The 24,654-nt window shown below is 42.2% G+C and overlaps 1 protein-coding gene across 5 annotated transcripts in view; it reads left to right on the top strand.

The window, feature by feature from the left end:
- Nucleotides 1–23,022, top strand: part of ablim1b (actin binding LIM protein 1b) — a 497,169-nt gene extending 474,147 nt beyond the window's left edge. Inside the window, exons 20-23 of one of the 5 annotated variants that reach the window (XM_068052960.1) lie at nucleotides 9,592–9,599; nucleotides 13,455–13,529; nucleotides 15,558–15,638; nucleotides 19,180–23,022. In XM_068052960.1, the coding sequence (XP_067909061.1) occupies nucleotides 9,592–9,599; nucleotides 13,455–13,529; nucleotides 15,558–15,638; nucleotides 19,180–19,293 (278 nt within the window). In that variant the 3' untranslated portion in view covers nucleotides 19,294–23,022. Of the gene's footprint in view, nucleotides 1–2,925; nucleotides 3,117–9,591; nucleotides 9,600–13,454; nucleotides 13,530–15,557; nucleotides 15,639–19,179 lie in introns of those variants that run through there. The other 4 variants (XM_068052959.1, XM_068052954.1, XM_068052958.1 and 1 more) reach the window with 4 other exon arrangements.
- The last annotated feature ends 1,632 nt before the right edge of the window (nucleotides 23,023–24,654 follow it).

Genomic DNA, 24,654 nt, shown 5'->3' with positions numbered 1-24,654 from the left:
CTCCAATCCTCCAGCATCACATCTGTATCCAGTGAGGATTGGAAAATGATGGTCAGACCTCCCACTATTTCCTCCCTGGCTTCTTTTAACAGCCTGCGGTACATTTATCCACTTTTAAGGATGCTAATGCCCTTAATACTTCTTCTCTCTCCATGTATATCACATCCAATGCTCACATTCAATGCTCACATTCCTTCTCAACTACAATGTCTGCATCGTCCCCCTCTTTTGTGAAGACCGATGCAAAGTATTCATTAAGAACCATATCCACATCTTACGCCTCCAAACGTAAGTTAGCTTTTTGGTCTTTTATGGACCCTACTCTTTCCTTAGTTAGCCTCTTGCTCTTAATGTATTGATAAAACATCTTTGGGTTCTCCTTGATTTTGCTTGCCAATATTCTTTCATGCCTTCTCCTAGCTTTCCTAATTTCCTTTTTGATTTCACCCCTCCACTTTCTGTACTGCTCTCGGCTTTCTGGAGTATTGAGTTCTTGGTGTCTGACATAAGCTTTCCTTTTCTGCCTTATCATACCCTGTAAGCTCTTTGACATTCAGGGGGCTCTAGATTTGGCTGTCCCACCATTTTTCTTTGTGAACATGTTGGGCTGGATTTTTTTCACCTCCCGATGTCAGGCTCCGTTGCAGGGTGGGGGTTGCTGGAAGATCTGAGCGGCAGCAGCCCGCCACAGAACCCGATGGTGTGATTACCAAGCCCAATCCTCCTGATGGCGGGGAAGCTCTGGGGTGGCCCCTCTGCCGATCTGTGACGGGATCCTGGTTTAAATATTTAATTAAATTTTATGCATTCATTTAACTGTAATTCCCCGCGATCTAACCTTCGGTTCCGGATCTTCAGCGTGACGGGCTCACACGCCTTCACGTTCCCATCCAGGGAAAGCTGGCACCACTGAGGTGGGGAAGGGGGATCGGAGCATTTTTAGTGTGGGGGTGGCAGGGAAGGGGTGAACTCTGCTCTTTCTGCAGTTGTGGGGAAAAGGGATGAACTCTGCAATATTATTGTAGTGGAGGGGGACAGGGCAAATATGTATTTTCAGTGTAGTGGGGGGAGGCAACTCTACATTTGCTACGCAGGGCTGGCAGCCCTTTAAAAATGGCGCCAGCGCCTGCGCAGAAACAATTGACGCCATTCATGGCATCGCCAAGGCCACCCCCCCGCCACATGATTAGGGGCAGCCACCCTGCATATTCTAATGAGCCGCTGGGCTCAAGATCATGGCGGCATGCAGTCCGTGCGTGCCGGCTATCAAAATCCAGCCTGTTTACTCTGAAGTAAACCTGAATCTCACCTTTGAATGCCTCCCACTGCTCTGACACTGATTTACCTTCAAGTAGCTGTTTCCAGTCTACTTCTGCTAAATCATTTCTCAGCTTCGTAAAATTGGCCTTGCCCCAATTTAGAACTTTAACTCCTGTTCTATCTCTGTCCTTTTCCATAATTATGTTAAAACTAACTGAATTATGATCACTACCACCAAAATGCTCTCTCCCTGCCACTCCTTCCACCTGCCCAGCTTCATTACCTAAAACCAAGCCCAGAACTGTGCCCTCTCTTGTTGGACTTGCTACATACTGGCCAAAAATGGTTCTCCTGAATGCAACTTATGAATTATGTTCCCTCCATTTCCTTTCACACTAAAACTATCCCAGTTAATATTGGGGTAGTTAAAATCCCCTACTATTACTGCCTTATTGTTTTTGCACTTCTCAGAGATTTCCCTGAGGGGCACAGTGGTGCAGTGGTTAGCACCGCAGCCTCACAGCTCCAGCGACCCGGGTTTGATTCTGGGTACTGCCTGTGTGGAGTTTGCAAGTTCTCCCTGTGACCGTGTGGGTTTTCTCTGGGTGCTCCCGTTTCCTCCCACAGCCAAAGACTTGCAGGTTGATAGGTAAATTGGCCATTATCAATTACCTCCAGTATAGGTAGGTGGTAGGGGAATTGAGGGAAGGTGGGGATGTGGTAGGAATATGGGATTAATGTAATATTAGTATAAATGGGTGGTTGATGGTCGGCACAGACTCGGTGGGCCAAAGGGCCTGTTTCAGTGCTGTATCTCTAAATAAATAAATATTTGCTCTTCTATTTCCCTCTGACTGTTCGGGGGTCTGTAGTACACTCCCAGTAGTGTGACTGCCCCTTTTTTGTTCCTAAGCTCAATCCATATGGCCTCAATTGATGATCCTCTAACATATCATCCCTCATCACACAGCTGTAATTGCTTCTCTAACCAAAATTACCACCCTCCCCCCCACCTCCCTTTTTATCCCCCATTCCCTGGTCTGAAAACCCTGTCACCAGGAAGTTTGAGCTGCCATTCCTGTCCCTCTTTAAGCCATGTTTCTGTACTAGCAATGATATCATACTGCCACGTTTTTATCTGTGCCCTCAGCTCGTCTGCTTTATTTGCTATACTCTTTGCATTGAAGTATATACCCTTGAGCACTGCCAAACCCTTCTTTATTTTCTATCCTTTGTTTCCTCTGCCTTCCAGACTCACTCACTAATTTTCTGCCTTTCATTTCCATTTTTGGTTTTGCCCTCTCTGAGTCTACCCTCCGATTCCCATCCCCTTGCCAAACTAGTCTAAACCCTGCCCAACAGCACTAGCACACCTCCCGGCAAGGATATTGTTTCCAGCCCTATTGAGGTGCAAATCATCCGGTTTGTGCAGGTCGCAGCTCCCCCCAAATGCTTGAGGAATCTAAAGCCCTCCCTCCTTCACCATCTCTCCAGCCACACATTCACCAGCTCTAACCTCCTATTTCTATGCTCACAAGCGCATGGTACTGGCAGTAATCTGGAGATTATCTGGAGTAATCTGAGGGCCTGCTTTTACTGTCTGTTTTATCTAGCTCCCTAACATCTGCTTTCAGGATCTCATCCCTTTTTGTCTGATTTATTTAGAAAGTATAAGAAAGCAATGCCAGTATTAAGTCCATCTGATATGAAATTATACTGGGACCGAAACTCCATGCTGCCACTATGTAATGATATGTATCCCAGACTGTGATGTGATGCAAGGGAGGAGATAGCAGGGGAGAAGACACAAATTTTCAATTCCTCTCTGGCCACAGGAGAGGTACCAGAGGACTGGAGGACAGTGAATATGGTACCATCATTTAAGAAGGATAGCAGGGATAAACCAGGTAATTACAGGCTGGTGAGTCTAACGTCAGTGGTTGGGAAACTATCGGAAAAAATTCTGAGGGACAGGATTTATCTCCACTTGGAGAGGCAGGGATTAATCAGGGATAGTCAGCATGGCTTTGTCAGGGGGAGATCGTGTCTGACTAACTTGATTGAATTTCTTGAGGTGGTGACGAAATGTGTGGTGTAGATGACGGTAAAGCAGTTGATGTAGTCTATATGGACTTCAGTAAGGCTTTTGATAAGGTCCCGCATGGGAGATTGGTTAAGAAGGTAAGAGCCCATGGGATCCAGGGCAATTTGGCAAATTGAATCCAAAATTGGCTGAGTGGCAGGAGGCAGAGGGTAATGATCGAGGGTTGTTTTTCCGAGTGGAAGCCTGTGACCAGTGGTGTACTGCAGGGATCAGTGCTGGGACCCTTGCTGTTTGTAGTGTACATTAATGATTTAGATGTGAATAGAGGAGATATGATGTTCGTTTTCTTGAGGCTGATGGTTCGGCCAAATTCATTTTCAGGCAGCCGCAAACCTGTCCATGAGACTCTGCAGGCACACTTCAGTGTGAGATGTTAAAGCAGCATCGTCAGCAAAGAGGAGTTCCCTGATGAGGACTTTCCGTACTTTGGGCTTCGCTCTTAGAAGGGCAAGGTTGAACAACCTGCCCCCTGATCTTGTGTGGAGGAAAATTCCTTCTTCAGAGGACTTGAACGCATGTGAAAGCAGCAGGGAGAAGAAAATCCCAAAAAGTGTGGGTGCGAGAACACAGCCCTGGTTCACGCCACTCAGGATAGGAAAGGGCTCTGCTGAGGAGCCACCATGTTGAATTGTGCCTTTCATATTGTCATGGAATGAGGTGATGATACTTAGTAGCTTTGGTGGACATCCGATCTTTTCTAGTAGTCTGAAGAGACCACGTCTGCTGACGAGGTCAAAGGCTTTGCTGAGATCAATGAAAGCAATGTAGAGGGGCATCTGTTGTTCACAGCATTTCTCCTGTATCTGACGAAGGGAGAACAACATGTCAACGGTCGATCTCTCTGCACGAAAGCCACACTGTGCCTCAGGGTAGACGCGCTCGGCCAGCTTCTGGAGTCTGTTCAGCGCGACTCGAGCAAAGACTTTCCCCACTATGCTGAGCAGGGAGATTCCACAATAGTTGTTGCAGTCACCGCGGTCACCTTTGTTTTTATAGAGGGTGATGATATTGGCATCGCGCATGTCCTGTGGTACTGCTCCCTCGTCCCAGCACAGGCAAAGCAGTTCATGTAGTGCTGAGAGTATAGCAGGCTTGGCACTCTTGATTATTTCAGGGGTAATGCTGTCCTTCCCAGAGGCTTTTCCGCTGGCTAGAGAATCAATGGCATCACTGAGTTCCAATTTGGTTGGCTGTATAAAGAAAAGAAAATTACAGCACAGGAACAGGCCCTTCGGCCCTCCAAGCCTGCGCCGATCCAGATCCTCTACCTAAACATGTCGCCTATTTTCTAAGGGTCTGCATCTCTTTGCTTCCTGCCCATTCATGTATCTGTCTAGATACATCTTAAAAGATGCTATCGTGTTCGCATCTACCACCTCCGCTGGCAACGCATTCCAGGCACCCACCACCCTCTGCGTAAAGAACTTTCCACGCATATCCCCCCCTAAACTTTTCCCCTCTCACTTTGAACTCGTGACCCCTAGTAATTGAATACCCCACTCTGGGAAAAAGCTTCTTGCTATCCACCCTGTCTATACCTCTCATGATTTTGTCCACCCCAATCAGGTCCCCCCTCAACCTCCGCCTTTCTAATGAAAATAATCCTAATCTACTCAACCTCTCTTCATAGCTAGCGCCCTCCATACCAGGCAACATCCTGGTGAACCTCCTCTGCACCCTCTCCAAAGCATCCACATCCTTTTGGTAATGTGGCGACCAGAACTGCACGCAGTATTCCAAATGTGGCCGAACCAAAGTCCTATACAACTGTAACATGACCTGCCAACTCTTGTACTCAATACCCCGTCCGATGAAGGAAAGCATGCCGTATGCCTTCTTGACCACTCTATTTACCTGCGTTGCCACCTTCAGGGAACAATGGACCTGAACACCCAAATCTCTCTGTACATCAATTTTCCCCAGGACTTTTCCATTTACTGTATAGTTCAGTCTTGAATTGGATCTTCCAAAATGCATCACCTCGCATTTACCCTGATTGAACTCCATTTGCCATTTCTCTGCCCAACTCTCCAATCTATCTATATTCTGCTGTATTCTCTGACAGTCCCCTTCACTATCTGCTACTCCACCAATCTGTCCAGCTCATCCATGACTGGTAGAGGCTGGGCTGCATTGAGGGCAGTCTCAGTGACAGCATTCTCCCTGGAGTACAGTTCTAGGTAGTGCTCAACCCAGCGGGTTGTCAGAAACCCAGGACGTCAGAAATGCTCCATCCATCAATATTGGCGACCACGCTCTGGAAGTGGTTCAAGAGTTCACCTACCTAGGCTCAACTATCACCAGTAACCTGTCTCTAGATGCAGAAATCAACAAGCGCATGGGAAAGGCTTCCACTGCTATGTCCAGACTGGCCAAGAGAGTGTGGGAAAATGGCGTACTGACACGGAACACAAAATTCCGAGTGTATCAGGCCTGTGTCCTCGGTACCTTGCTCTATGGCAGCGAGGCCTGGACAACGTATGCCAGCCAAGAGTGACGTCTCAATTCATTCCATCTTCGCTGCCTCCAGAGAATACTTGGCATCAGGTGGCAGGACCGTATCTCCAACACAGAAGTCCTCAAGATGGCCAATATCCCCAGCTTGTACACACTACTGAGTCAGCAGCGCTTGAGATGGCTTGGCCATGTGAGCCGCATGGAAGATGGCAGGATCCCCAAAGACACATTGTACAGCGAGCTCGCCACTGGTATCAGACCCACCGGCCATCCACGTCTCTGCTTTAAAGACGTCTGCAAACGCGACATGAAATCCTGTGACATTGATCACAAGTCGTGGGAGTCAGTTGCCAGCGTTCGCCAGAGCTGGTGGGCAGCCATAAAGACAAGGCTAAAATGTGGCGAGTCGAAGAGACTTAGTAGTTGGCAGGAAAAAAGACAGAGGCGCAAGGGGAGAGCCAACTGTGCAACAGCCCCGACAAACAAATTTCTCTGCAGCACCTGTGGAAGAGCCTGTCACTCTAGAATTGGCCTTTATAGCCACTCCAGGCGCTGCTTCACAAACCACTGACCACCTCCAGGCGCGTATCCATTGTCTCTCGAGATAAGGAGGCCCAAAAGAAAGAGGAGATATGATCATTAAGTTCGCAGATGACACGAAAATTGGTAGTGTCGTAAATAGTGAGGAGGAAAGCCTTAGATTACAGGATGATATAGATGGGCTGGTAAAATGGGTGAAGCTGTGGCAAATGGAATTTAATCCTGAGAAGTGTGAGGTAATGCATTTTGGGAAGACTAACAGGGCAAGGGAATATACAATGGATGGTAGGACCCTAGGAAGTACAGAAGGTCGGAGGGACCTTGGTGTACATGTCCATAGATCACTGAAGGCAGCAGCACAGGTAGATAAGTTGGTTAGGAAAGCATATGGGATATTTGCCTTTATTAGCCGAGGCATAGAATATAAGAGCAGGGAGGTTACGATGGAGCTGTATAAAACACTGGTTAGGCCACAGCTGGAGTACTGTGTACAGTTCTGGTCGCCACACTATAGGAAGGATGTGATTGCCTTGGAGAGGGTGCAGAGGAGATTCGCCAGGATGTTACCTGGGCTGGAGCATTTCAGCTATGAAGAGAGACTGAAAAGGCGAGGGTTGTTTTCCTTAGAGCAGAGAAGGCTGAGGGGAAATACGATTGAGGTATACAAAATTATGAGGGGCATTGATAGGTTAGATAGGAAGAAACATTTTCCCTTAGTGGAGGGGTCAATAACCAGGAGGCATAGATTTAAGGTAAGGTGCAGGAGGTTTAGAGGGGATTTGAGGAAAAATGTTTTCACCCAGAGGGTGGTTGGAATCTGGAACGCACTGCCTGGAGAGGTGGTAAAGGCAGGAACCTCCCAATATTTAAGAGGTGTTTAGATGAGCACGTGAAACACCATAGAATACAAGGCTACGGGCCAAGTGCTCGAAAATTGGATTAGAATAGTTAGGTGCTTGATGGCTGCCACAGATACGATGGGCCGAAGGACCTGTTTCCATGCTGTATAACTCTATGACTCTATGACTCATGTTCCTGAACCCACCAGAGTATCTAGGGTCAGGACAAGGTCATGTTACTTAAATTATTCTAACACATTTTGGGTACTGATCAAGGTGAGAAGATAGGAAAATGCAATGCTTGACTGCTGTGTATATGAGCAGCTGGTAAGCCACAAGTCCAGCCTGGGCATCACTTCCATGGCTCTTTTCACCTGGACACCAGTATGTTGCTGCTGTGCAAGTTGCTCAGGGAAAAGTGGGTGCAGGCAGTGAGAGTTCCAATGGGTGGTACCATCCTGCCAGCCCTGTCCTGCCTGGCTCCTCACAAATATCAGGCCATCATTGTAGAAGGTGAAACTTCTGTCTGCCCTAGGCCCCTACCCCTGTTGTTAAAGTTCAGCTGGTTAAGTATACACCTAGGAATAAGATTGATAATTATAAGGATAAGTAAATAGAGACACGCTTAAATACTTCATGCAGCTTGATGGTTTCTGTACTGTGAGGCAGGGAGAAATGTTACCTGAAGGACGGGAAGCCAGGGTTGAATAATGAAAATTGAGGATGAGTGAATTTTCTTGGTCATTTAGAGTAGAATGAGATTTTGTACATAACATTCCCTCAAGATTCAATAGGTGTCTTAGAATCTATGAAGATCTGGGAAAGAAATGGGCTTGATAGGACTGAATAGTCATTTCCTGTTCATGCTCTTTCATCCTCTGAAGTGACTGGGTCCCAGATTTTAGCATGTGGCTCTCTGTAATTGATTGCTAACCAATATCCTACTGTCTTCCCTCCAACCTTTCAAGAAAGTGTTTTTGCTTGGTCCTGCCCCAGATATCAGTCCCACCATTCCTGCAGCATGCTGTGCCTCACATTGTTCCAATGAAAATGTTATTCTGTTTTCTGTAACAAATGGATTTCATTAACATTCCTGGTTTTCACACAGATTCTCACTGATTTATAAAATCCTATGGTTTAGATGATGATTTCTTCTGGATTTCAATTTATGACCAGCACATATTCATACCATTGCCTTTTTAAAGTTTGTTGCTCATGACTTTCGGGGAAAATCTCGAAACAATTAGCATTACGTGCCATTTTATTCTTGAAGCGTGTGTCAGAGGTTGTAGCTGTAGTTCCTTGGAATTCCCTGTGAAAGCCTCAGGGTTTCTCTTTATTCGTACAGAGTACAGTTTGGCACTGCCACCTAGCAGCTGGAAGCAGAACAGACTGTGGCTCCTGCTCAGTGTTGCAGGAAATTAGAATAACAAGATTCTCAGCTAAGCAGACGTAGAAGAGGAATAAAATCAGTCAGGATCCCTACCCTTGGTCACTATTCAGTGAGTCCTGCTGAAACGTTCATGTTTGTAGATGTTGGATGAGGACCACATTATAGATGGCTGTAATTACCCACGGTTGAATAGCCCACCAGTACTCATTACCTGGACTCACATATCAATAATTCAGATTGAGCTCTTTAAAAACGAGTGTTCAAATGCTTAATCCATTTGTAAGAAATTTCTTTGTCTGTTATTTTAATATGAGTGCTAAACTGTTGATTTTCAATGGGTTAACACCCCTATTCGGCATTGAACAGAATGATTTCATGTGAATTAATTAGCCAGACCTGAGTCAGCACCTTAGGGGAGAGGTGAAAAAAGAACATTGGAAAACTGAAATGAGATCCAGGATCACTTAAGGAACTTATCAGTTAATAAACACGAGTTTATTTTAGGAACTAGTATAACCTTAAAAATAAACAAACATGCCTAAAGCTTACTTTACTGCACTACAATTTGATAGAAAAGATGAGTTTTATCAAAATGAATTTGGCATAGGCAGCGTTGACAGCTGAGTGGAGGTGGAATGCTTACAGCTGAACTGCCTCTAAACTTTATACAGCTCAGAATCCTTTTCAACCCTTGGTCTGATTGGATGGCAGAGTGGCTGGCAGAAGTGGGTGTGGCTTCCTTATCCCTGCTATAACATGTTGTTGGATATGGAGCAGTATTAATAGTGATTGTGGCAGGAACCTCTGTGCACACCACTCATCACCTTATCGATGGAGACATACATAGAGACAAGTATATCCTTGTTAGCAGAACTGAGTCAGTGTAATACATTCATTTGTAAATTTTCATCAGGATAATTAGAGAAACAATAATAATGTGTCTCAAAGTGTGCCATTGATGACCAAAGTAATAATTTTCCTTTTCTTTTTTTTTCCAGAAACCCTGGTATGTTGATGTCATTAGGAACCTCAATAATATGTTGACCACAAAAGGGAAAGGCTATCTTTTTACATGTCCTAATGTTTCTCAATTACAATGTTTTGAGCATCAAAAGAGATGCATAATCTAATGTAATTAATATGATTTTAAATGATCTAGGTACCAGTCTAGGATGTTTTGTAATGATTCTCAGGCTCGTTAAGTTGTAATAAAATTTAAGCATTTTCATTTTCATTAGGGCATTTTAGTTATAAGCAAGAGACAGCAATGAATGATGGGTAGAAATTTTTGTTTCAAAGTATTAAGCAAAAGTCAACTGTATTATCAAAATATACCAACATTTTTGGCTGTTCCAGATGTAATGACTGAGCCAGTATTTTAATGTTTTATTTGAGTAATGATATACAAATGCCCACACACCTACTTCATGGAGACTAAGCCAGGATAAGAGTAAAGCTTGAGTCTGTCAGTCTTATTTGTGGTTCTTCCTCAAATTAATAGTCCAAACATACACACAGTCAGTCGTTACTCTTTTGAAAAAAATTCACGTCATATTTTTCATTTTTTTAAAACTTTGGACATTAACCCATAATTTTGTTGATACTTTTTGCTACTCTTAAAACAAACACTGTAATAGTAGACCAGCTGCCCCTACTGTTGACTCCAAGTGACATCTCAGTATATAGTATTCAAATAAGCTATGGTTCAGAAGGTTAGTTTATAGGATGGGTGGAGGAGAATCATGTGAACTAACCTCACCAAATTTGTTGAGCTTACCCAAGCATTTCTGAAAAAATATCAAATATTGTTCCTTAAAGATATTCATACAATTGAAGTTAACATTTTCTTTGACATCAATGGAAAAAGGAGACTTGTTGGCAAAACTGAGAGGTTTGGATTGCATCGGAGAGTTCATTTATATTGCAATTGTAGACCATTGCAAAACAGGATCTAAAGGATGTGATAAATATACACTTGGATAATAATGATCTGATTGGGCATAGTCAACATGGATTTATGAATGGGAAATCATGTTTGACGAACCTGTTGGAGTTTTCTGAGGATGTTACTAACATAATTGAGAAAGGAGAGTCGGTGGACGTGGTATACTTGGATTTTCAGAAGGCTTTTGATAAAGTTCCCCACAGGAGGTTGGTTAGCAAAATTAAAGCAGATGGGCTAGAAGCTAATATACTGGCATGGATTAAGGATTGGTTAACAGTCAGAAAGCAGAGAGTAGGAATAAACGGGTCATTCTTGTTTTGGCAAGCTGTGACTAGTGGGGTACCGCAGGGATCAGTGCTTGGGCCCCAGCTGTTCACAATATAAATCAATGATTTGGATGTGGGGACCAAATGTAGTATTTCCTAGTTCGCAAATTACACAAAACTAGGTGGGAATGTGTGTTGTGAGGAAGATGCAAAGCAGCTTCAAGGGGATTTGGACAGACTTAGCGAGTGGGTAAGAAAGTGGCAGATGGAATATAATGTGGAAAAATGTGAGGTTATCCACTTTGGTAGGAGGAATAGATGTGCAGAGTATTTCTTAAATAGTAAGAGATTAGAAAGTGTAGATGTACAATGGGATCTGGGTATCCTTGTCAATAAGTCACTGAAAGCTAATATGCAGATGCAGCAAGCAATTAAGAAGGCTAATGGTATGTTCGCCTTTATCGCAAGAGGATTTGAGTACAGGAGTAGTGAAGTCTTGATTCAATTGTATAGAACCTTGGTTAGACCGCACCTGGAGTACTGTGTGCAATTTTGGTCCTCTTACTTTAGGAAGGATATTACTGCCATAAAGGGAGTGCAACGAAGGCTCAGCAGACTTGTTCCCGGGATGACGGGACTGTCATATGAAGAGAGATTGGGGAAACTGGGCCTGTATTCTCTAGAGTTTCGAAGAATGAGAGGTGATTTCATTGAAACCTACAAAATACTTAAAGGGATAGACAGTGTGGGTACAGCTAAGATGTTTCCCCTTGTTAGGGAGTCTCGAACCAAGGACATAATTTCAAATAATAAAAGCAAAATACTGCAGATGCTGGAAATCTGAAATAAAAACAAGAAATGCTGGAAATACTCAGCAGGTCTGGCAGCATGGTCTCCCCAATGTAGAGCAGACCACATTGTGAGCAGCGAATACAGTATACTAACTTGAAAGAAGTACAAGTAAATCACTGCTTCACCTGAAAGGAATGTTTGGGCCCTTGGATAGTAAGGAGAGAGGAGGTAAATGGGCAGGTATTACACTTCCTGCGATTGCAGGGGAAGGTGCCTTGGGAAGGGGACGAGGTGGTAGGGGTAATGGAGGAGTGGACCAGGGTGTTGCGGAGGGAGCAATCCCTTCGGACTGCTGACGGGGAAGGGGAGGGGAAGATGCATTTGGTAGCGGCATCTGCTAGGCGTGGCGGAAATGGCGGAGGATAATCCTTTGGATGCGGAGGCTGGTGGGGAGGAAAGTGAGGACAAGGGGAACCATGTCATGGTTCTGTGAGGGAGGGGAAGGGGTGAGGGTAGAGGTGCGGAAAATGGGCTGGACACAGTTGACGGCCCTGTCAACCACAGTGGGGGTGATTCCTTGGTTGAGGAAAAAGGAAGACATATCAGAGGCGCTGTCATGGAAGGTTGCATCATCAGAGCAGATGCATCGGAGACGGAGAAACTGGGAGAATGAAATGGAGTCCTTACAGGAGGCTGGGTGTGAAGACGTGTAGTCAAGGTAGATGTGGGAGTCGGTGGGCTTATAATGAATGTTAGTAGACAGCCTATCCCCAGAGATGGAGACAGAGAAGTCGAGGAAGGGAAGGGAAGGGAAGTGTCGGAGATGGACCATGTAAAGGTGAGAGAAGGGTGGAAATTAGAAGCAAAGTTGACAGTTTTCCAGTTCCGGGCGGGAGCAGGAAACAGCACCGATACAGTCATCAATGTACAGAAAAAAGAGATGGGGGAGGGGGCCTGAGTAGGACTGGAACAAGAAATGTTCAACATATCCCACAAAAAGACAGGCGTAACTAGGACCATGCGGGTACCCATAGCAACATCTTTTACTTGAAGGAAATGAGTGGAGTTGCAGGAGAAGTTGTTCAATGTGAGAACAAGTTCAGCCAGGCGGAGGAGGGTGGTGGTGTATGGGGACTGGTTGGGCCTCTGTTCAAGGAAGAAGCGGAGAGCCCTCAAACCGTCCTAGTGGGGCATGGAGGTGTAGAGAGATTTCAAAACAAGGGAGAAGCCACTTAGGACAGAGATGAAGAGAAATTTCTTTCCTCAGAGGGTTGTGAGTCTTTGGAATTCTCTACACCAGAGGGCTGTAGAAAATCAGTCATTGAATATGTTTAAAGCAGAAAGTGACAGATTTCTAAATGCAAATGACATGAGGGGATATGAGGATAGTATGGGAAAAAGGTATTGAAGTGGAAGATCATCGATAGGCTGAATGGCCTACTCCTGCTCTTATGTTCCTAAACAGCTTCAATTTACAATGATGCTACAGTTATACTGTAAATGCAACACAAATCCAAAGTTAGCTATCTTACCTTTTATTATCTATAATACAGCAATTCAGATAGTGCTATTTTAATTAGTAAATACATAAAAACATCAGTTAATGTTTCAACACTGTACCTGATATGAAAGACTGGAGATTGCATAGAATAATGCTCGGTTAATCATTCCTTTCATTCTGTGTCAAAATTGGAGTAAGAGTACTGTGTTATCTATATTTGTTTTGCAATGTTTATTTTAACCAAATGCATCTTAGTTCCCTGAAGTCTAGTATAATTCTGTATAAATATACTGACGCATGCATTTTGAGCTTCTGTAACTGACATACCATCTTTATTTCTCTCGCTATCTCTCGCAGCCCACACAGGAGGGAACTGTGCAGGGACCAAGGATGGACAGGGGAGTTTCAATGCCTAACATGCTGGAGCCAAAGGCAAGTCTATAGAAATCAGTCTTCACTGAAAGTATGGGCAAATAAGAAATAAAAATGAGCTTATTGCAAATGATAAAAATAGCCAAAGTAAAAAGAAAATTCAAATAGCACTTCCCAGATAATTTGGCTTACTTTCACACTATTATCAGTGCTCCTCTTGAACCAGCTGCTGATAGGTGTACAAGAGCAACTGGGATAATTTCCCATCCAGTTTTCCATTCTTCCTGTGGAGAAAGTGTGTAGTCTCTGCTTAGAATGACTCCTGATATCACAGGCAAGACTGCAAACTTAAAACTGTATTGTCAGTCATGAGAATGAGCCCACATCATTTTATTGTGTCAGCACTTCAATGCACTGCACTGCACCACCATGTCACCCTTTCTAGTGGTAAGTTGGTTAGATTTGTACATCACTTTTAGAAATAGCTATTCAATTTTACCTCACAGCTGGCAGGGTATGAATGGAGACAAACCAGTCTGCAAGGGGAGAAAACGTGTTGAAAATAGAGTAGTAAAATAAGTTTGAAAGCAAATTAATTGGCACGGATGGCCTGATTGCTTAATAGATATTATGCTTATCTCCTATTAGTGTAGATTCTGAATCAAGACCCGAAATCACATTAATGTACAATTAATTTTGTCAGCTCTCAGATGGGTGCTATGAAACTGGGATAATTTATCTGGTTCCTCCACTATTGAACGCAATGTATCCCTGGCATTAGTACTCCCATTGCTGTCACCTGGAATCTCCCAGATGAAAACAATTTTCTCCAAAAAGGTGGCCTTGACTGTGGGGAAGGGGGTGAGGGTGAATGGAAAGCAAATGTACCCAGTGCCAACCTCTTGAATTCACTACTGTTGAGTCATTCTGTCCCATTCATTTCAACAAACTCAGGTGGCTGTCCAAGTCAAGGCAATAGACATCTGTAGGTAAGATCAGGAACCGTTTTCCAATGCTTCCCTCCCTTTTGAGATGGAGAACTATATTTATTTTACATTAAGAACTCTCAGGATTTGCCCAATAAAAGCAAGTTAGTTTGAATTTTAATCAGGGCTCATATTTGAATTCATAGCCCTTTGGAAAAACTTTGCTCTACGTCACTGAAGCGATTAGGTTAAACAATTCATCACTTGCCTTAGTGCAATAGGGAGTTAGACCATCAAACTGACTGCTAAATTATATTGCCACTTTTGCACTGATGCAAAGCAGTTCTTTGTACATTAACCCAGCGGTGGCAGTGTAACTTGGGAGTAAGCTCGCCGATCGTACTCCCAAGCACAATAAAGAGAGCAATAATCAGATCTCCTCCAATGTGTAGTCTTACTCTGCTAGGGGTTTGTAACAGGGCCAGTACAAGGCCACATTGAAGTTTGTCTTTGGAATTATACAAAAAAAATGTTTTTAATATTAGCACAAAGTTGATACTGCTCTCCTAACATCATTGATAAATTGCCTGAGAAACAAATCTCTTTGCTTGCATCTGAACACAAATGCGCAGAGCTCCTTGTCACCAAATTCAGTGCAAGGTGCAGCTGGAAGTATGACTTATGTCTTCTCGATGAACCCTACAGTTACTGATCTGTGACTGTAGTTTCACTGCAGGCATAATCCCTCACTCTTTTAAACCTTAATGTTAAGTGAAGCTCTATGTCCTCACAAAGATAGCAGATTCTGTTTCTTTAAAAACTGGAGGGAGCACAGTTTTAAAGGAAAACTCACTTGATTTGAATGCTGTGTAATTCCTAAACTGATTCAAAAGTCTCTTCAGTAGAGGAAATACAGTGCCACATTTTATTTATATTCAATAGTTTTATGAGTTTTTATATTCATTTTTAAGCTGAATAAATAATAAATTGTAGCTGCTCTGGTACCTGCATTCATTTGTTGAGGCTTGTGATTAGATAGTTTAGTTTGTCATATCTTATAGAGTATAATGATAAAGTCCAACAAAGATGCATGATACTTGATGGAGATGAGTAGATCATGTTGAGTTTCCCTTACTGACATTATTTTTCTTCCACTGCACAGATTTATCCTTATCAAGTGCTTTCAGTGACCAACAGGGGACGCAGCAAATTACCAAGAGATGTAGACAGAACAAGACTGGAGGTAAGAGCACAGTCCACCCATGAAAGAATTGGGAAATAAAAAGTATTATTTACAACTTAGAAAGAGCATTTGATCCTAAACTAATAAACTCTCCTAGCATGTAAAGTTCCATCTTTCAAATATGGATGAAAAGAATCTTGATTCACTGGACTCTTTAAGAAAGAATTTAAGGGTGGTGCAGTGCAACCAGTTGATGCATTTTATATCTTCAGTTCTGCACATGTGTGTTTTATATCAGGGTGAGGCACTAAATGTTCAGTATCACAAAGATAAGTACAGATGAAGGCAACCTTTCTGTACTACCACCACGGAAATCTACAGTACCCACATCACAGTATTTTAATTGCCTTTTGGATTATGCCAGAGATTTGGCCTCCGTTTTAGCAGGAAAATCATTCTGGCTATTAATCATTCTTTACTGGAAGTGTATTTCCTGATTTCAATCCTGAACTTGTTCCCGCAGTTGTGATTTAACTGAAAGTAGCATTCTGAATTTACCTTTTTCTACTCTGCTTAATATCATCTACAAAATCCTCTCCTCTCACCTGCCTCCTTTTCCGGCCTGCCTCATAACTCAGTCCTCTGACACTACAGATCAATTATGTGAATCTCTGCACCATTTCCCCAACTCCACGTGTCTCAATGGCCAAAACTGAACAGAATACTTAAAATATCAGATAAAATGGCATTGGGGTATTCTTGGGACATTCTCACATTGGCAGGCTGTGACTAGTGGGGTACCGCAGGGATCAGTGGTTGGGCCCTAGCTGTTCACAATATAAATCAATGATTTGGATGTGGGGACCAAATGTAATATTTCCAAGTGCCCGGATGACACAAAACTAGGTGGAAATGTATGTTGTGAGGAAGGTGCAAAGCAGCTTCAAGGGGATTTGGACAGACTTAGTGAGTGGGCAAGAATGTGGCAGATGGAATATAATGTGGAAAAATGTGTGGTTATCCACTTTGGCAGGAGGAACAGATGTGCAGAGTATTTCTTAAATAGTAAGAGATTAGAAAGTGTAGATGTACAAAGGGACCTGGGTGTCCTTGTCATTAAGTCACTGAAAGTTAACATGCAGGTGCAGAAAGCAATTAAGAAGGCTAATAGTATGTTAGACTTTATCGCAAGAGGATTTGAGTACAGGAGTAGTGAAGTCTTGCTTCAATTGTATAGAACCTTGGTTAGACCAAAGCTGGAATACTGTGTGCAATTTTGGTCTCCTTACCTTAGCAACAATATTATTACCATAGAGGGAATGCAACGAAGGTTCACCAGACTTGTTCCCGGGATGGCGGGACTGTCTTATGAAGAAAGATTGGGAAAACTGGGCCTGTATTCTCTAGAGTTTCGAAGAATGAGAGGTGATCTCATTTGCAAAGCATTAAGGTAGATAGGTCCCCAGGGCCTGATGGGATCTACCCCAGAATACAAAGGGAGGCAAGGGAAGAAATTGCTGGGCCTTGACAGAAATCTTTGCATCCTCATTGGCTACAGGTGAGGTCCCAGAGGACTGGAGAATAGCCAATGTTGTTCCTTTGTTTAAGAAGGGTAGCAAGGATAATCCAGGAAATTATAGGCCGGTGAGCCTTACGTCAGTGGTAGGGAAATTATTAGAGAGGATTCTTCGGGACAGGATTTACTCCCATTTGGACACAAATAAACTTATTAGCGAGAGACAGCATGGTTTTGCGAAGGGGAGGTCGTGTCTCACTAATTTGATTCAGTTTTTTGAGGAAGTGACAAAGATGATTGATGAAGGAAGGGCAGTGGATGTTATCTGTATGGACTTCAGTAAAGCCTTTGACAAGGTCCCGCATGGCAGACTGGTACAAAAGGTGAAGTCACACGGGATCAGAGGTGAGCTGGCAAGATGGATACAGAACTGGCTCGGTCATAGAAGACAGAGGGTAGCAGTGGATGGGTGTTTTTCTGAATGGAGGGATGTGACTAGTGGTGTTCCGCAGGGATCAGTGCTGGGACCTTTGCTCTTTGTAGTATATATAAATGATCTGGAGGAAAATGTAGCTGGTCTGATTACATTAGAAAATGTAGCTTGGTCTGAAGTTTGCGGACGACACGAAGGTTGGTGGAGTTGCGGACAGTGATGAGGATTGTCAGAGGATACAGCAGGATTTAGATCGGTTGGAGACTTGGGCGGAGAAATGGCAGATGGAGTTTAATCCGGACAAATGTGAGGTAATGCATTTTGGAAGATCTAATGCAGGTGGGAAGTATACAGTAAATGGCAGAACCCTTAGGAGTATTAACAGGCAGAGAGATCTGGGCGTACAGGTCCACAGGTCACTGAAAGTGGCAACGCAGGTGGATAAGGTAGTCAAGAAGGCATACGGCATGCTTGCCTTCATTGGTCGGGGCATAGAGTATAAAAATTGGCAAGTCGTGCTGCAGCTGTACAGAACTTTAGTTAGGCCACACTTAGAATACTGCGTGCAATTCTGGTCGCCACACTACCAGAAGGACGTAGAGGCTTTGGAGAGGGTACAGAAGAGGTTTACCAGGATGTTGCCTGGTCTGGAGGGCATTAGCTATGAGGAGAGGTTGGATAAACTCTGATTGTTTTCACTGCAACGACGGAGGTGGAGGGGTGACATGATAGAGGTTTACAAAGTTATGAGAGGCATGGACAGAGTGGATAGTCAGAAGCTTTTTCCCAGGGTGGAAGAGTCCGTTACTAGGGAACATAGGTTTAAGGTGAGAGGGGCAAAGTTTAGAGGGGATGTGCGGGCAAGTTCTTTACACAGAGGGTGGTGAGTGCCTGGAATTTGCTGCCGGGGGAGGTGGTGGAAGCAGGTACGATAATGAAGTTTAAGAGGCATCTTGACAAATACATGAATAGGATGGGAATAGAGGGATACGGTCCCCGGAAGTGCAGAAGGTTTTAGATTAGGCAGGCATCAAGATCGGCGCAGGCTTGAAGGGCCGAATAGCCTGTTCCTGTGCTGTACTGTTCTTTGTTCAGTGTTCTTTGTTCTTGAAACCTACAAAATACTTAAAGTGACAGACAGGGTAGATACAGCTAAGATGTTTCCCCTGGTTGGGGAGTCTGGAACCAGGGGACACAATTTCAGAACAAGGGGAAAGCCACTTAGGACAGAGATAAGGAAAAAGTTATTTTCCCAGAGGGTTGTGAATCTTTGAAATTCTCTATCCCAGAAGCTCAGTCATTTAGTATGTTTAAAGCAGAGATTGACAGATTTCTAAATACAATGACATAAGGGGATATGAGGATATTGTGGGAAAAAGGCATTGAAGTGGATGATCAGCCATGATCATATTGAATGGCGGTGCAGGCTCGATGGGCTGAATGGCCAACTCCTGCTCCTATGTTCCTATGAGGTAGAGAATGGCATCCAATTGGTCTGTGATGAAAGAAAATGATGGAAAGAGTATAATAAAAAAGGGAGAAAATAAATCTCTAATTATAGATGAATAAATATAACTTTAATATTGTTGGATTTCATTACAAATAAAATTTAATAACCAACTGCTTTTTTTATTTATCTTTGATTCCTTTAGCGTCATCTGACCCCGGAAGTTTTTTACCAGCTGTTTAATATGACCATCCAGGAGTTTGACAGGTTACCACTTTGGAAGCGCAATGAGCTTAAGAAAAAAGCTCGCCTCTTCTAAGCCACGCAATGCATGTTAGAAACAGGGCGACTGCAGAGGCTAAATATCAGTGTAATATTTTGTGGGGAAAGCATTGCAGAAGTTAAAAAAAAACCTCCGAAAAGTACCTGTCATACAGCAGATAACCAGTGTGAGGTCTGAGAAATTGCTATCCACACAAAAGTTACTAGGATTTTGACCTGAGAATTCTATTGTGATTTCCTTAATAAAAACGAACCACAGTCATATCATCTCTTGTTAGATAATAAATTACTCTGATCTTTCTAGAATTATAATAGATTAGATATTGCATTGAGTTGGACAACTTTTTTCTTTTCTAAATAATTTGAATACTGTGCTTTGGAAACTGATTTAAATATTTAGCCATGTTACTCTGAGCAAAGTGCAACAACCAGTGTTCTCTGCCTTGCACTGTGAAAGCATGGGTTTGTGGGTGGGGGGAGCAGAGGGATTAATATGGAGCTGGTTTGTACACAAAGTTATGCTTTGGACTTCATTGCTTGAAACCTTTTACACTGTGTGCTGCAGTTGAAAGGATGTATGTTCAGCTGCTATACATAAGAGTCATGTCAGACGGAAATATACAAGAATAAATGAAGGGAAAAAAATATTCTTTGAAGTCAGCAGCTCAGCTTAGTGGAGGGCTGGTAAAATATCTAGCTTTGTAGCAGCCATTAATGTATTATTTCATTGATTTGTATTGAAAACAAAACAAGGAATGTTGGATTATGGCTCGGGTATTTTGTGTATCACATTGTTACTTGTGTCCATACCTGCCTTAATGTTACGAATTGTCACTTGCACAGATACCCTTAGTACCAGGTCAGTCCTTTTCATATAGTGCATTTGGAACATGAAGAGAGTCATGGAATGACTATTTCAAATGCTTATGAATTAGTGGGCCAGTTTTTCATATCATTCCCAACTGATCAGCAGTTAACAGCCTAGAAATTACACAGTGACAGATTAGCTTAGGATGGGGCAGTATATAATTATTCTGCTTATTATTTTAATCGAGGCAGTTACCTGTTTAGTTTGAACAGGTTACTGTCGCTATTAAAATAGCGCACAAAGCAATTGATCCAACAATGTTACAAAGTATAATTTCTGAACAAATATATATCACCACTCAGTAAAAAAAAAAATCATGTTTAAAAATGTGATACAGTCTTTAAAAAATGCTGCAGTGCACCTGCCAAAGATCTGGTTTGGAATGGTTCTGAATGGGTAGGAAAACTGATCCAGTTTAGTTAGGAAGAATGACTATTTGTTTATGTGTATAAAATATAACATAGATTCAGTTGAAACCAAGCATGAGAATATGTCACATTAGACTAAATTTTTTAAGTGTTTTAACAAGTTAAAGAATACAGTAGGCGTAAGTGGTACAACTTTTTCCTATCTGTGTTCCAGATAGTTCCCTTTTCCATATAAATTAGTTTTGTCTGCCTCCCTTTGCAAAGCTCAAAATTTATTTATTCATTTCAATGAGAGGAAAGAGAGCAAAGAGCCCCTTACAATAGTGAGTTTGCAGTCAGCTTATAGAACAACTGGAGGATATTTTTCAGACATCTTTCACTGAATATTACTATGAAATATTCAAAGAAGTAAAGCCAACAATTCACACTGTACCTAAAGATTATACATACTTGTGTTTATAGAGAAAAAATGTAAGTATAATGCAACAATGAACACTGGATAATATACCCCATAATATACCCCTGGACAATACTATGTTTCTTCAACCATTTAATTAGCATTTTTAATTTATCAGCAGGTGCTTGTTGTAGATTTTGAGTGAATTTTCTATATTTTGTACTTTATGCATTTAATCTAATCAGACCTTGTAGTCTTGTTCCATTGGCTTCAGTATTTCTAAACACAGTGGGGTATAAATTTGTCTTGGCCGGTAACAGAAAATGAACAATAGCAAGGCAGCAGCCTGGCTTACATTCTGCTCAATATTCTGTTCCATGTAGTCAATGGAAAAGAGAATTAGGTTCAGTGCAAAACAATCTGCCGATACATCATTGGCCAATTTGCATTCCTGTCCAAGATGAATTTATACCCCAATGTTTTTAAGGGTGCATTTACACTCAACATTAGCATGTGTGCGAAGCAGTTTTGGCTTTGCCCCAAAGCTAAATTTGTGTATAGTAATTGGGTGTTAAGCCTTGAACTGACTCCAAAATCAAGGCGAGTAAGACTCACTCCTCCAGGGAGGCTCACTCAATCACCCACCAGTGTCCGGTTAAGTCTAACTCTGGATTTAGGCTATATTTACACTGCAATTATATTGAAATAAATGAAATAAAAATCAGGTGTGTTCAATAAAGGCCGGGCAATCTGCCCCAACAGATTGCCACCCAGGGCGTGAAGTCAAAAATCTACCCCAATGACTTTTAATGATATCATTTAAGAAAGACAATTCTCTCGCCCTTTCTCCACCCATCCTCCCTGTGAGTGTGGTTCCCTGCTAAGATTGTGGAATTAATCACTCCCACAAACATGGCAAATTTTTAACGATTGCATAAAATCACTATGATTTCTGCTGATGCATCTGGATGAAAATTTGAATCTAACGATTGTACATTGTTAATGCCTTGTGTACGAAATAATGACAATAAATGCTGGAAATACACAGCAGGTAAGTTAACAACCAGAAGAGAAAGACTATTTCAAATGTAACCCTGCTTCCAAATGAAGAGACCCACCTAAACATTGAGCTTTCTCTTTCAGGTGCTAATCATCCTGCTATGCATTTCCTGCACATTTTTCTAAGGGCTGATTTCCCTCCCCACCGCTCCCCCAAAGTATTCCCTGCCTGAATGACTTGAGCTTGTCTGTATTTCTAGTTTCAGATCAGCCTATTGTCTTCCCCTCTCTCACTCCCGGCAGCACACTGTATCTGGAAGGAGGTGAGGAAAGTTGAACTTCTGCGAGCTTAAGAGCTCTGGAAATGGAAAGTCGCCCAGCATTGACAAATAAAAATTAGGCACCATTTCATTCCTCTTGCCTCAATTGCATAGGATTTTCATGCATACGCGCTCTAACCCCTTTCACTCTTCTCGGGCAATTCCCAATGAATCCCGAGGAAATGCAGATGAGGTGTGGATATTTGGCAATACAGATCTCTGCTCCTATTCTGCTTTTCCCCTGGGAACTTAATTGTTCTCAGGGCACAAAGCATAGGAAAGTAGGTCTCATAATTTCTTGTAGGTGAAACAGTGGCTGTTATATCCTGAAAAGCACTATGAATATGTATGAAGGCCGGTATGATTTTGATAATGGGAGTTCATGTTAGTAATAAGGTAAGGGATATAACTCTTAAAATCAACAAGTATTCACCTGCCTGATATTATTGTATGGAGACTTTGGCAGAAGTCAGTATTCTTAATGCATTGTCTAATTTGATTGGATCCAATGTACTTAGGTAAGACTATTTTGTCAAAAAAAGGCCTCATGCAGGTTGCCTCTGGAATTGCAAGTTCAGTTCTGCTCTGTCCACTCTTTATGCTTTATGTTGCAACAGCTAGCATTCTGATTTCAAAAAGTATATAATTTCTTAGATAATCAGTGATGGAATTTACATTGAAAGGAAGTGTTATGATACTATTGGAACAGCTAAAGGTGGGAAATGTGGCCAGCTGTATTAAATATTTCAAAGTTACCTTGTTTTTTCAGTCTATCAGTGAACACCATTAATAAAGCAATGTTGTTAGTGTTTTATTTATTGTCTTCCCTCTTTAAATTAGTCACACAAGTATTTTGTATGAACAAAAATGTGAAGAATCACGTTGACAATGCATTTCTATGCTGCACGGCAAATGTGCTCAGTGTTCAGCAGTCAACATAATGTCGGAGTCGTGCTTTTCGTTTAGAGTTTCTGGGGCATGCCTTGTGATTGCTTGGTAATAGTTAATGAACCGCTAATATGTGTTGTGCAATATGGAGCAAATATAGAAGTAAACTAACAAAGATTTTCAAACACCAGACTGGGTATCTTGGTAAAACTGGGCCTTATTGGTAGTATTCTCATAAGACGTTGTACCAGGCATTTTAATTAAATGTTCTGTTTAAGGTCGAAATACTCAAGCTTTAGAAACACTTTCTTAAAAGAAGTAAACACATTACATAGAATTTATAGCACAGAAACATGCTGTTCAGCCCAACTGGTCTGTGTCTGTGTTTACACTCCACACGAGCCTGCTCCTACCCTACTTCATCTAATCCTATCAGCAGTCTCTATTTACATTTTATTTTACGAATGCAACTGAATCATTTTTAATATCCTGTGTAATGCGCGGTGAGGGGAGCTGATCCATTTTATACAGACTCGGCTCCCAAGACCACAGTGCGATGAGAGGCACTGTAAAGACTGTGGCAGACGTCTAAGCAATTTAAAAAATGAACTGAAGTTTGAGTTGGTAACCATGGCGGTAAACCTAAATAACCGAAATGAATTGCACCAGGTAATTGCAGAACAAAATTAAAACGATAAAAGGCAGATTTCAGGATGAGATTTCTGACTTCCCAAAAGGAGTTACATATTTCTGAAGCTGACAGGCTGCCCTTGTGAAGTCCCATTGCATTCTATTTAACTATGGTTTCATAAAAAATGTTTCTTAATAAATGAACCTCTGCCTTATAAAATTACCTAGAATGTCAAGGGTGTATATAAATGTGTGTGTGTGTAATATAAATACTCATTTTTGTTGGTCTCTCAGAACCATACCCCAGCCCTGGTCAAGAGGTATGTTGAAGATCTGCTCAGAACCCAAGAAGAGCATTTGAGCTGTTCAGCCTTACTCCATTTTCCATTTTACTTCACCCTTTGTAACCTCCATTCAGTGCTTTCTCACACCGTTGCGACTGGGACCATTAACTTGCTATGTGCAAAAGTGCAGGTGGCTGGTTTGGGGCATGGAAAAATTCAAACTGGTCCAGTCGAGTGTTCAAAAATTGGGTTTGAGGCAGCAGCAGCAGAAATAGCACTCTGCATCTAGCTGTGCTTTACCTGATGTTGGAAGGGGTAGATGACAAAAATGTAAAAAGGTATAATTGTCCACAATAATATCTTTTGTCATTACTTTAGCAAGACTGGTTAGGGTCATTGGATATATTCAAATGGGATTGTAACTGCCTTTACCGTTATACTATTACATTTATCAGAGAAAAGAGAATCAAGAGGTCTGTGAAAGCAACAAGCACCTTGATCCTAGATGCAATTTAATTCCAAACAACTATCATTACAATCAAAAATGAAAACTTTAAAGTGTGATTTTTCCAAATTAAACAGTTAACACTTATTCTTCAGTCCATTTGGGAAGCTGACCTGCTTCTAAACCTCTGCCAAAGGCT

The sequence above is a fragment of the Heterodontus francisci genome, chromosome 20 (genome assembly GCF_036365525.1).
Source record: "Heterodontus francisci isolate sHetFra1 chromosome 20, sHetFra1.hap1, whole genome shotgun sequence".
Classification (NCBI taxonomy): Eukaryota; Metazoa; Chordata; class Chondrichthyes; order Heterodontiformes; family Heterodontidae; genus Heterodontus; species Heterodontus francisci.
Note: the sequence above shows the minus strand (reverse complement) of the source record. Positions and strands in the feature narration are given on the sequence as shown.